The sequence below is a fragment of the Asparagus officinalis genome, chromosome 10 (genome assembly GCF_001876935.1).
Source record: "Asparagus officinalis chromosome 10, Aspof.V1, whole genome shotgun sequence".
Taxonomy (NCBI): Eukaryota; Viridiplantae; Streptophyta; class Magnoliopsida; order Asparagales; family Asparagaceae; genus Asparagus; species Asparagus officinalis.
Window position 1 is genome coordinate 12,394,856 of NC_033803.1, and position 13,634 is coordinate 12,408,489.

The 13,634-nt window shown below is 40.1% G+C and overlaps 1 protein-coding gene across 1 annotated transcript in view; it reads right to left on the reverse strand.

The window, feature by feature from the left end:
• The window catches only part of LOC109826469 (subtilisin-like protease SBT1.1), a 2,960-nt gene extending 1,110 nt beyond the window's left edge, over positions 1-1,850 (reverse strand). The window contains 3 exon segments of the mRNA XM_020393498.1: positions 1-438; positions 521-1,308; positions 1,826-1,850. The exon segment at positions 1-438 is cut by the window's left edge and continues 5 nt beyond it. Of these exon segments, the coding sequence (XP_020249087.1) occupies positions 1-438; positions 521-1,308; positions 1,826-1,850 (1,251 nt within the window).

Genomic DNA, 13,634 nt, shown 5'->3' on the forward strand with positions numbered 1-13,634 from the left:
TAAAACGTGAGGATCGGCGAAGAGCTCTTCGCCTTGCTCTACGGAGTTTGAGAGGATCATTCCGGCACCTCCGGCGCGTTTCACCACCTCCCCTTTCTCAGTCCTCCCGTTGCTTCCTCGGTCGCAGAGGACGATCTTTCGTTTGACTAGCTTTGGTGACAGCGAGCCTTCGGTACAAAATCGAGCGCTCGGGATATTGCCAGCGGTGTTAGCATAGGCGAGAGGCAACGACCTCATCGGCTTACCAGAGTAAAGTGATGCCCCAGTAAATTCCTGGCCATCGCCGAGCTTTATCGCAGTCGGAAATCTTCTATCCATGTAGCTCGCGGCGACTGTGGTGATCCAAGGCGCGGTGTTGCTGACCGAACACGCCCCTCTGCACCGCTCCGAATGCGCAATGCGATACCGTCGCATGTAATCAAGGCCGAGATCCGCCACCTGTAGTGACAGCGACAGCACAATCAACACCGTCGGCCACCGCGCTAGGTCCGACGCGCTCGCCCAGTATGTCCGAGCTTACGCAGCCAAGCGGACCAGCATGCCTTTGTAGCCGGCAATTCTTGCACCGCCTGCATCCGCTAGCAGTGCCCAGCCCGTTGCCAAAAAGGCTGCGCCGGCAACAACACTGCTCCGGCCAGTTGATGCGTGTGGCGTACCAATGCCCCTCAGAGTCTCTCGCGGACCGAAATTCCGTCGTGTCATTAATCCGCCCGCCCGCTGCCTCGTACCCTTTCCAAAAGGCCCTCGCGCCGATGAGCTTCTTGTTGCAGTTGGTTGTCGCAAACATCGCCCCTTCCTCGCAAGTGCCCTTCCATCGGTCCGGGATATCCGACACGTGCGTGTGGGAGAAACTTATATGTTCCGGCCAAATGCCCGTGTCGACAACGCCAATGATCACGTCGGAGGCCAAGTTGGCCTCGCTCCAAAGGCCAACGCCAGGCTCTAGACCGAGGAATTGCGGCGAATGAGTCGTGTGAAGGGCGATCGAGGTGTCGTCGGGGTAAGCGGAGAGGAACCCGTCGACGGTTCTGAGGGACTGGAGGTGGTTTGCTGAGAGCTTTGCGGCGAAGCCCGTGAGGGCAGAGTTGAGTAGACGAGAGGAGTTCGGAGGAGGAGGCGTGGCCGCGCGGCGGCAGAGTCGAGAGGTGCTGTACGGAGTCGAGATGACTCGTGCCATCGCTTGGATCCTCCGAGAGAGTGATCGAGGGATGACATTTTGGCGGTGTCCATGTGAATTATGTAGGTTTGAGTCGTGAGAGAGGGACTGAGATTTGGTGCTGCGCAGTAGAGTAATGCGGATGCACATGCCTGCAAATGAAGCAGAGCAAACTCTGGGTTAGAAAAAAAAAAAGGGGGGGGGGGGGGGGGGGGGGGTGGTGTTGAACGATCAGAACTGAGACAGCTTTTTAGTTAAACACTTCAGGGTTTAAACCAGTTTAATTCTGAATCAGGTGAAGGTAGCTTTGGACCAAGCTAGTTCAGGCTCAAACTGGTTAAAAGGAGAGTTGCCAAAATGACACGAAGGCTACAATTACGATCTAGACTATTGTTTAATTAGTATTTGAATGCTCACCCCCTTTTAATAAATCAATAAAAGCTCTGCTTCCCCCATCGTAATCGTTCTTTATTCTAGATATAATTGTAATCAGACAAGTATAACTAACATCACACTATCGATCTTGATTGGAAGTATCACATTTGTTCTCTAATTTATGAGCTCTAAAAAAGAGAATGGATTAACTATACATAAGCGTGACAACTTAAATCCGATTAAAATGACCAAAAAAAAAAAGAAAAAAAGAAAACACAGACACACATTAAGTACCTGCATTGAGAAGTGGGGGAGCCATGGTGCAGTCTTTGGCCAAGGCAACCAAGAGAATGAAAAACTCCTTATATACACCTCCACTCCTTGTATACACCTCCAAATTAATGATGATGCAGGTCAAAATCCCTGGACAAATAATCCACCAATTCTGAAAATGCCCCCCCTTTATCTCATTTCAATGTTGCATGCGCCCTGCGCAAAGCAGCAAATGCCCAATCCATTGAAAAAAGGGCTGGGGGTTGTTGGGAACTTTTCAAAAAAGACCATAACCTTTACTTCATTTATAAGCTTCAATGTACATGTTGGCATCTATAATAATAAGAACAATAGTGATCTCCCATCTCATTTCTGCTACACGCGGAGGCTAATAATTATTCAGTGCTGCACTAAAATGGGATAGGGCTCTCTGTCTGCTCATTATAGCACTCTTGTTGCTTTATCTCCACTCTTTGCTTTCAATTGCTCCAGCTGAGAAAAGCACAAGCATGACAGACTGCGTGCTGAGAGCCCACAATTGTTAGGTAAACCTGAGACTAGATCCGCACCATAGTGGATGAATCCAGGCATTTAACAAACAACTTTTTGACGATCTTGTTTGTTCTGATACCACCTTGACATTGTCCTAAATTAGCCGGGGTTGGCATCCTAAATTAGTCGGGGTTGCCAACCCGGACTAATTTAGTCAGAACATTAGCAAAATAGTCAGGATTGACAACCCCGACTATTTAGAGACGAATTAAAAAAAATCGACTCGCTTCATGGCCACGTTGCTGACGTGACCACAAAGTGAGTCGATTTCGGTAATTAAAATGGGAGTGGGTCGGTTTTTAAAAATAAAAATTGGATTGAGTCTAAAATAAAAATTTCTTCGAAAAAAAGTTTAAAAAATATAATTAATTTTTGTTCCGACACCACTTTGTTGGATAAATGAAAAAAATATAATAATTTTTGTGAGAAGGGTATAATTGTCGTAACTGTATCACGTGCATTATACAATTTAAAAAGGAAAAATTGTACCATAAGTTGAACGGGAGTATCAAAGTGAAATTTGATTAAAACTTTAGAGTTAAAAAAAAAGAACATTGAAGTATCAAGGTTTGGTAAACTTTGAGATACCAAAGTGAAATTAAGCCTAAAAACAAAGAGAAATTCCTCAGGTAGAATTTTATAGATGCATGTGAAGCAATTGGGTATCATATCAACACTAAGGCTAAATAACACTTGAATACTCCATATTTGACCAGCTTTATATTTAAATATCCTAAGTTGTAAAAAGTAAGACTTTTATATCCTAAGTTGTAAAAAATAGATACTTTAATAACATAATCTATAAAAAATTAGCACGTTAGTACATTCTATTAGTTGTATGTGAGAATATTACAAAGTATATTCTAATGTGATTAGCACATGAAATTTTATAATTGTATTGACCCTATATATTGTCATACTGACTAGTATACCTACCATCTATTTTTTTATAAAATTTCTATGGAGAGATATTTATCATAAAGAGTTTTTTTTAAACAGTGTGACATTCTAGTGGTGGACAACTTAGGGTACATATGTACTATTTTTTACGATTTAGGACATTCAAGTGTAAAGGTTGTGAAACCGCAGAGTATTTAAGTGCCATTTAGCCCCCCCAAAAAGGGTATTTAAGTGTAATTTAACTGGAAAAAGGGTAGTTAAGGCCATTTGGCCAAAAAATAACTAGTATACCTACCATCTATTTTTTTTATAAAATTTCTATGGAGAGATATTTATCATAAAGAGTTTTTTTTAAACAGTGTGACATTCTAGTGGTGGACAACTTAGGGTACATATGTACTACTTTTTACGATTTAGGGCATTCAAGTGTAAAGGTTGTGAAACCGCAGAGTATTTAAGTACCATTTAGCCCCCCAAAAAGGGTATTTAAGTGTAATTTAACTGGAAAAAAGGGTAGTTAAGGCCATTTGGCCAAAAAATAACTAGTATACCTACCATCTATTTTTTTATAAAATTTCTACGGAGAGATATTTATCATAAAGAGTTTTTTTAAACAGTGTGACATTCTACTGGTGGACAACTTAGGGGGTACATATGTACTATCTTTTACGATTTAGGGCATTCAAGTGTAAAGGTTGTGAAACCGCAGAGTATTTAAGTGCCATTTAGCCCCCTAAAAAGGGTATTTAAGTGCAATTTAACTGGAAAAAAGGGTAGTTAAGGCCATTTGGCCAAAAAAATAAAAAAGAGGTGGTTCATTGGAAGGCTGTAATTGAGCCTAATGAGGGTGAACAATGCAGCGGCCCGTTATCCTTCCACCGCTGAGAGCGGGAGGTTTTCGCTGCTCTGTGAAACCAGCCTCACGCTCGGTTACAAGCTCGCGCGACTGAGCTCGGCGCCTAAGCGCCGCGTGATACGCTAATTTGAAGGATCCAAAGTGTTAAGAGATAGGCGATGTGGGACTATAAATTGACAAACCAGTGCAAATGTTATAGGTGGAAGAGAATTGAGTGGATTTGAATCGAGATGAATTTATCTTTTGTGCTGGCATGGTAAGGGTTAAAATTAATGTTACAAGAGCTCATGCATGTATAATCTTTGACATGAGAGCAAAATTAAAACTGGATTTGCATGGATCCTCTCAAACTATCATAAAAATAGATGAGGTCAACAAAACAATGAGGTCACTACTTTTTAATCACAATCGATCTATTATTTACTTGATGATTCCACTTCAGAACAAACTGAGACATTTACAATATCTCTTGACTATTTTTATTATTCCCAGTTTCCTTCCAATAAATATTAATTAAACAAATAAAACATGGTAAGATGTATTACAACTCAAACTTATTTACAGCTCACACCTATACAGTAGTTATAACTCACAAACAACTAATGTACACCTCGGCTATGTTTAGATTGAGAACTTATTTTGTATGGGGACTAATTTAACTCAATATATCCCTGAGATATAATAATCTAGCATAATAGTGAGTTAAGTTTTTAATAATCTGTTTGGTTCATCTTGTTATTAACAATTCTAATACTTATGTTATGTTTGCAGACCTTTATTATAAGGTGGTATAGGGTTGAAACATAACAATAAATAAGACAAACCTTTAAAATGGATCTTTCTCAAAATAATATGAGCAAAATCGACCTAATTAGACAAAAATTAGCAAAATCGACCGTTTTTTATCACATCGGTGCATCTGGGCAGAAAACAGTTGATTTTCCTAAAGAGGTTTTTGAATATACGTGGGACTACTAGTCTCGTATAATTAGTGGTTACTTATCCATCCCAAATAATACACAAGGGACTGCTACTCCCGTGTTTTGGGTTGGGAGTTTCCAGCCCAAAATAATTTACACGGGACTGTGTAATCTTTAGGCCAAAATCAAAAAGGGAAAATGCTTCCAGCCCCCAAAACCCAAGAAAACATACTTCCCACCCCTAAAACTTTGTCAACAGGTGTTTTGCGTCCAAAAATAAAGATTTTATTCTCTGAGCCCCCAAAAACACAAAACCCAAGAGATTAAAATATGTGAAGACCATAATACTCTTCTCTCTCTCTCTCTCTCTCTCTCTCTCTCTCTCTCTCTTTATCATGATGTACTGAGATGATAGTTGAAAGGATTGATGGAGATTATTTTAATATTTTCATTGTTGATGAAGGGAACTAACTATTTATATTGGGAGATTGTTAAAGTTACGAGTTAATTGTTAGGATTACGAGTTAATTGTTAATGTTACGGGTCACTCTTCTCTCTCTCTCTCTCTCTCTCTCTCTCTCTCTCTCTCTTACAATTGATCTCTTCTCTCTCTCTCTCTCTCTCTCTCTCTCTCTTTATCATGATGTTACTGTGATTATTTTGAAATGACTGAAGGAGATTATTATTTTATTATTTTCGTTGTTGAAGAGGAAACTAATTGTTTTTGTTTGTATTAGAAGATTGTTAAGGTTACGGGTTTAATTGTTAAGGTTACGGGTTTAAATATTAAGGTTACAGATTTGTTGTTAGGGTTACGGGTCGGTTGTTAAGGTTACGGGTTTAATTGTTAATGTTACTGGTTTAATTGTTAAGGTTACGGGTTTAGTTGTTAAGGTTACGAGTTTGTTGTTAAGGTTACGGGTCGGTTGTTAAGGTTACGGGTCGATTGTTAAGATTACGGGTTTAAGGTTACGGGTTTAATTATTAATGTTATGGGTTTATTGTTAAGGTTACGGGTCGGTTGTTAAGGTTACGGGTTGGTTGTGAAGGTTACGAATTTGTTGTTAAGGTTATGTGTTTGTTGTGTAGGTTAATTTCACAACCAAAGCGTAACATTCACAACCAACGCATATCCTTAATAACAAACCCGTAACCTTAACAACCAACCCATGACCTTCACAATCAACCATTATCCTTAACAACGAATATTCTAAAAATAATGTGGCTATAGGGGTTTGAACCCCTAACCTCTTGTCCAGACTCCCAAACTTTATTACTAGGCCAAGTGACCCAAAGTATTCATTCCACTCAAAATATATATACATATATATCCCAACGTGTAACCTTCACAACCAATCCGTAACCTTAACAACCGACCCGTAACCTTAATAACCGACCCGTAATCTTAACAACCAACCCGTAACCTTAACAATTAAACCTGTAACCTTCACAACCAACCCGTAACCATAACAACCGACCCGTAACCTTAATAATTAAACCCGTAACCTTCACAATTAAACCCGTAACATTCACAACCAACCTGTAACCTTAACAATTAAACCTATAATCTTAACATCCCAATACAAACAAAAACAATTAGTTTCCTCATCAACAATGAAAATAAAAAAATAATAAAAAAATAACAATCCCCTTCAATCATTTCAACATCATCACAGTAACATCATTATATATATATATATATATATATATATAATAAAATAAAAAACAATTAGTTTCCTCATCAACAATGAAAATAAAAAAATAATAAAAAAATAACAATCCCCTTCAATCATTTCAACATCATCACAGTAACATCACGATAAAGAGAGAGAGAGAGATAGAGAAGAGATCCATAATCTTAACAATTGACCCGTAACCTTAACAATTAACTCGTAACCTTAAGAGAGAGAGAGAGAGAGAGAGAATGGATTCATAACCTTAACAATTGACCCGTAACCTTAACAATTAACTCGTAACCTTAACAATTAACCTGTAACTTTAACAATCTCCCAATACAAACAGTTAGTCCCCCTCATCAACAATGAAAATAATAAAAAATAAAAATAATAAAATAATCCCCATCAATCATTTCAACTATCATCTCAGTACATCATGATAGAGAGAGAGAGAGAGAGAGAGAGAGAGAGAGAAGGGTATTATGGTCTTTACATATTTTAATATCTTGAGTTTTGTGTTTTGAGGGCTCAGAGAATAAAATCTTTATTTTTGGGGCAAAACACTCATTGCCAAAGTCTGGGGGGGGGCACGTTTTCTTGGGTTTTGGGGGCTGGAAGCATTTTTCCCAAAATGCATGAGACTAGTAGTCTTGTGCATTTCTTGGGCAGTTCATGTGCATGTTTTATGTGCATGTGCACTTCTTGTAAAAATCTAAAAGCTATTTTCAATTTTGTGTGTTTCTTATACAAATCCAAAAACCATCTCACATTGATACATATCATTATAAAACTAACACAAACCACATTTGCATTTTCTATATAATGACACACCACAAACTCACTTCAAATTCCCAGCACATCACACCACAAACTCATTTACAAATCCAAAAAATGTCTCACATCAATACATATTATAATATATCCCTTCTCATCCCATCACGCATCACAAGAAATAACTTAGCACAAATAATTTCAAGTATACTTCACATACTACCTCGATACATATCAAAATAAATCCAAGACACAAATAATATACTCCATAAACAACATTGAAAACATATCAAATGTAGGTTTGTAAAGTAGATAACAAAAACAATTAGTTTACATACATCCAAGAGCTCTTTTCCTCCTACTCTGTCTTGTTTCTCAAACCTGTCCTCGTTCTCCTCCATGTCCATGATCCCAAGCTTGGACAAGTTCTTTATCTGGTTTTGTTTGTGGTAGTGACGGGAGGTCTATATGTTACCAATGTCCGGCTTCATCGTCGTTTCTGCTATGTCCTTGTCTTTGTCGTTGTGGTTGACGTGTGTATAAGATATTAATATTGTCCTATGGAATGACTTCTCGTCCATCATGAAAATGTTTGTGAGTTTGTCTTAAGGTTTGGTGAACAGTTCACACTATCGACTAATATATCGGTACATGTGCTTCGAGATCCATACCCACAAGAGATAACTCAAAAAAAAAATCCAAAATAGGAAATTACTTCAAAATTTCAAAAAAAATCTAGAAATTCAAAATACAAAATCTAACATTTGAATTATAAACTCAAAAGTGAAATTATATTTAAATTCTAATTTTTTATGAAAATGTTAAAATATTACCAAAAACTGTATTGCATAAATAGACCCCTTGTAGAACTATTTTTGCTATTAGGCCCCTTGAATGCATTTTGTATACTCTTAAAATCATTAGAAAGTTTAAGAATGTGGGAAGATAAATGTGCTCTGGGATCCATACCTAAGAGATAATTCTATTCCTTGATTTGTAATGGATTCAATTTCATCTACGACTGCTATTTGCAATTAAGTTAAAAAATACATGATAGAAATATTGAGGAATACCAAAAAAATGGACTTGAAAATTATCTCTGAAAGTAATTACCAATTCTCTCTCATCTACACCACTGGGCAGCATTCTTTTTGCAGGTCAATATCTATCGGAGCTATGGTCACATTTATTATCATCTTCAAGTTATCCCCAAATACTAAGTGAAGTAATCCAATTCTTTGGGAGATGGATCAATCTGATCCACAATTTAGAAATGCCAATTGTTCCTTCTATGTATGCATTGTTGATGCTCATTTTCCTAGTCATTCTAATATCCTCCTTTCTTTGCCTTTCTCGCTATTATTTCAACAATTTTTGGAACATGTTGTGCACGGTCAAATTGTCGAAGCATGCGATCCAACAGATACATCTCTATAATCTCAAATTATATAAGAGGAACTTTGGCTCTCCATATAACTTGGTGTTATGTGCATACTGGTGGTAGGCAATTGAGAAAATTTGTGTATGGATCTCATTTAAACTAGAGAATATTACAATTCTTACCATATCGATAAAATTAAAAGACCTATAGAAGAAAAGGGTCATCATTTAACTAAGGGTCCAGCTCATTTCTGTAGAAAAGATACCTGAAAAACGTTTATGTGATCAAGCTCATTTTTGTAAAAATGTAATTGTCTAGCAGGTGTCTCGTCGTATTTTTTTGGACGATCCATCTGTGTTGTTTTTAAAATTTAGTATCTCTTATGATAATTATAATTATATTTGCTACATTTAAAAATCTGCATCCCAGTAGAATTTTTCCGTCAAATTGTATATGAATGCAAAGTCTCGGCTTCAAAATAAGTTTCTCCCATGCCCAAACTTACAGTAATGTTAGACACTCTTTGAGCTCTTTGTTTTGCATGAATGCCACCTTGGACATTTCTCTATACATATATGTTAAAACAGAAGTCCTTGAGGAGTGGTAACCACTTATCAAGTTCATAAAACACATTACAATTTATTAAAAGAAGCTAATTCAATTAAATACAGATTTAAATTATAAATACACGTATCTCACTGCACTTAATCTTTACTTGAATATGGAAATAATTGTAGGCGTCTAAAAATACCTATAAGTGTCCGCACATAGCTCGAGATGGAGAGAAGATGACGAACATTGTTATCCGAGTCTAAGAGGATTATCTGACGCCGACAAGTGCATGAACCGGAATGACGAACCAACTGTGTCTCGTGCGCTCACCGGCCACCTTCAGTAAACTCGCGCGCGTCGGTCAATGCGCGCACTTCAGTCAACGCGTGCACTTTAGTCAACACGCGCACGTCAGTCAACACACACACTTCGGTCAACGCGCACACGTCAGTCAACGCGCGTACGTTAATCAACTCGAACGTGTCGGTCAACACGCATACTTCAGTCAACGCGCGTACTTCAGTCAACGTGCGCACTTTAGTCAACGCACACGAAGTGTACAAGTCAACACGACAGACAAGTAAACGAAGTGACAGAAAGTACCAACTCCCGGAAAGTTGCAAAGTGCCAAAAAGAAGAAGTTCAGCTGAGGTGGTTAATCCATGACCATGCGAGACTTTCGCGTAGTTTTGACCCGAAAACGCGTTTTCAACGGTTTTGGGCTGTTTTCTCGGGATTTATCTGTTCCAGGGATTCCCAACTGACTTGATATCATCCACAAACGTGGTTAGGCCATTATTAACTGAAGATAAGGCTAAATCACTCATTCTTATCTAAATACCCCCAACCGAAGCCTATAGATACAGACCTAGGGGTTCATTTCACAGGCGGAGATCAAGAGGGCAAAACGCTACCGAATTGGAGAGTGGAGCCATGAATTTACAGCGAGGGTTAGCAGATCTTAGCAAATTTCTATGCATAAAGAGTGGAGTTTGAGAGATCTGAGACCCGTCCCCTATTCCTCCGAATTTAAGCTTAGTCTTAATCTCAAGAAGAGCTGTAATCTCGCTTGGTCGGGATTATCGCTGCAGCGATTACTTCCTTCGTGAAGTAAGAGCTTTGATTAACTTAATCTATCAATCGGATCTGATCTGTGGTGGTCCATGGATATTAACGTCCTTGACATAGGCGAAGTTCCTACGCTAGCAGTGGGTGATAAACATCCGTTGCGCTGTTTTGACAAGAGTTGTACTATTTTATATTTTTATTGTATAAGTCGATCTTATAAAAAGATCTATTTTTCTCGTTTATTTGAGTTTATTGTAACGACCAAAGTTATAATAGATTCAAAGTAATAAAAATATCAACTTTTGACCCAAACACGCTGGCGACCACAGTGGGAGCCGGCAGCCTTTCTGCGAAGGCTGACATGTCGTAACCTCGGATCCGGATCCCGATGAAAGAAGAGGTTGAGTACGAGTTCGACCAACAGAAGTTCTAGGAGTATCTGTCGTTCTCCTCCTCCAGATCCTCCTCCACTCGCAAGCGCGGGAAGATCAACGCCCCCGTTGCTATGGTAGCGACACCTTGCAATGCCTCTCCGACCTTCAACAAGGTCGAATCTGCAGATCTGGACTCCTCCTCAATCAAGGAGTTGAGTACTGAAGACGCGCCAATTTTATCGAAGAGGGCACGTCAAAGGCAACGTCAACACCTCGTACACTGGCTTGCCAAAGCTTTAGAGCCAATCGACGGGATCTGTTACAAGTCAGATCTAAAGTCTAGGAAGCGTCAAGAGCCCCAACAGCGAGCAAACAGCCCCTCCTCCAAATCATCAACAAGCGAATGGATTTAAGTCAAAAGGATCCGTTTAACTCTTGAGGAGCGAATCCAGAAGCGCTGCGTACTGCTTGCGCACGCATGAATTCTTATGCAAAAAGCACAAAAGATGCAGAAGAAGGATATAGCCAAGAAACAACCAAGATTGTATCAAACTTGGAGGCCAAAGTCCAAGACAGCGGCCAAAAAGATCAAAAATTACGGGTCATTCAAGTCTGATCCTCCAAGCCGCGTGTCACTTAAGTCTGACCCTCCAAGCCGCGGTTCACTTAAGTCTGAACCTCCAAGCCGCGGTTCACTCAAGTCTAAACCTCCAAGCCATGGTTCACTCAAGTTTAAACCTCCAAACAGCGGTTCACTCAAGTCTGAACCTCCAAGCCGTGGTTCACTTAAGTCTGAACCTCCAAGCCGCGGTTCACTCAAGTCTGAACCTCCAAGCCACGGTTCACTTAAGTCTGAACCTCCAAGTCGCGGTTCACTTAAGTCTAAACCTCCAAGCCATGGTTCACTCAAGTCTGAACCTCCAAGCTGCGGTTCACTCGAGTCTGAACCTCCAACCCGCGGGTCACTCGAGTCTGATCCTTCCAACCGTGGGTCACTCAAGTCTGAACCTCCTAACCGCGGGTCACCAAGGTCTGACCCACACCAGGGCCAAGACAAAATATATTTTGCACCTGTTTTTTCGATTTCCTCAAGTTCCACCCCTACTCCAATTGATCCCACACCTCTAGTGGAACCCCGTGATAGTGTGGATTTGTCTCGATTCAAGATAAGGATAGCGGATCGCCTAGGTTATTTGCACGAGGATCGAAGCAAAGTTCCGATCAAAGAATGCTTGGGTCCGGTGACTGAACCCCAAGCAACTACTCGAGCTGGGGATCGCACACAGAAGACTCCTGTGACTGACTGCCTCGGACGGTGAATTGAAGTCCAAGAGCTTATCAAGAGTTCACGCTTAGAAATGCATGGTTCTAAATGTGTGACTCTTGAGAACACTAACAAGGCGACAAATTCCCTGAAAGAAATGTATTCATCTGATGATGACAATGTTATACCTAGGAAGTCATGCTAACACATGATGGGTTGCTCCGCTCATTAGACCGACGAGTTGTACTATCGGGCTGGGGGTATAAACAAGCCTCGAAAAAGGAGTAACCAAGAAGCAGACTCTCACTGTTCGTGTACCAAAATTATCAGGACAGTATTATCAACATGTAGCTACCCCAAGACTGCTCTGCAGAGGGTCTCGGTATTCGAGAGGATCTCCAACAGAATGACTAAGTCCAAGCCGAGGAGTTTCCACAAGAAATGATCAACTGAACTTCCAGAAGTCATGGTTAATACGGTCGATAAGGGAAAATCGACTCGACCTTCTAGTTCTGATCCACTCATATCGCATCATCTAACCTGATTGCGAACAAAAACTATTAGACAAAGGGATTATCTGAGAATGCAGAGGGGTTATCCTCGGATGATGAAGCATCAGATGCTAACTCTGCAGTCACCTCTGACAAAACGGTATCCAGTCCAGGACAATCCCATGAAGTGTTTATGATTAACACCGAACAAGTGGCCAAAATCATCGAGGATGCCTTGGCTAAGCAAAAAGAGAACTTTAAGTTTGAAAGGGAAATGACTATGCTACGGATGAGGGAAGAGCATGACCAACATATCTGAGCCTTGTCGAATTAGATAAGTGAATCCAGTCGTTGTAACAATGTTAGTCAAGCAGCTAGCAATTCAGATATGGATGAATACCTTAATGCTGATAACCCTCTTGTTGGCCAGAACACTGGAGGTGGTCTTACTAAAGATAACAACATTGGGAGTGGTCCCATCGAAGATGATAATACCGAGGGTGGCCGCGTTGTTCCTCTTAGAAATCATCCAAAGCATGATACAGATGAGGACGAGAAGATGAAAGCTCTCGAGAGCAAAATCAACGCTCTGATGTCTGCTCGAGAGGTGAAGAAAACCGGTATTTCGTATCCTTACCCAAGAGAGTGGGACTTAATAGCATACCCGATGAAATTCAACCTGATTAATTTCACGCTGTTTGACGGGAATGGTTTACCCACTCAGCATCTGATCTACTTTAAGTCCTACTTGGGCATGATCTCTGGTAAGGAAGCCTTGATAGTTCGGTCATTCGTTGGTACCCTTCGCGAGCCTACCTTTGATTGGTACCGCCGTATCAAGCCTGGAAGCGTTAATAGCTGGGACGATATGGAGAGCTTATTCCTCGATAATTTCTTTGATGATGACACCAAGATATCAATCAGGACACTCTTTGAGGAAAAACAAGAAGACGAAGAGACGGTCGACGACTTCATCAAGAGCTTTCGAAATAAGACGATGAACTGTCGAGATCCAATCACAGAGG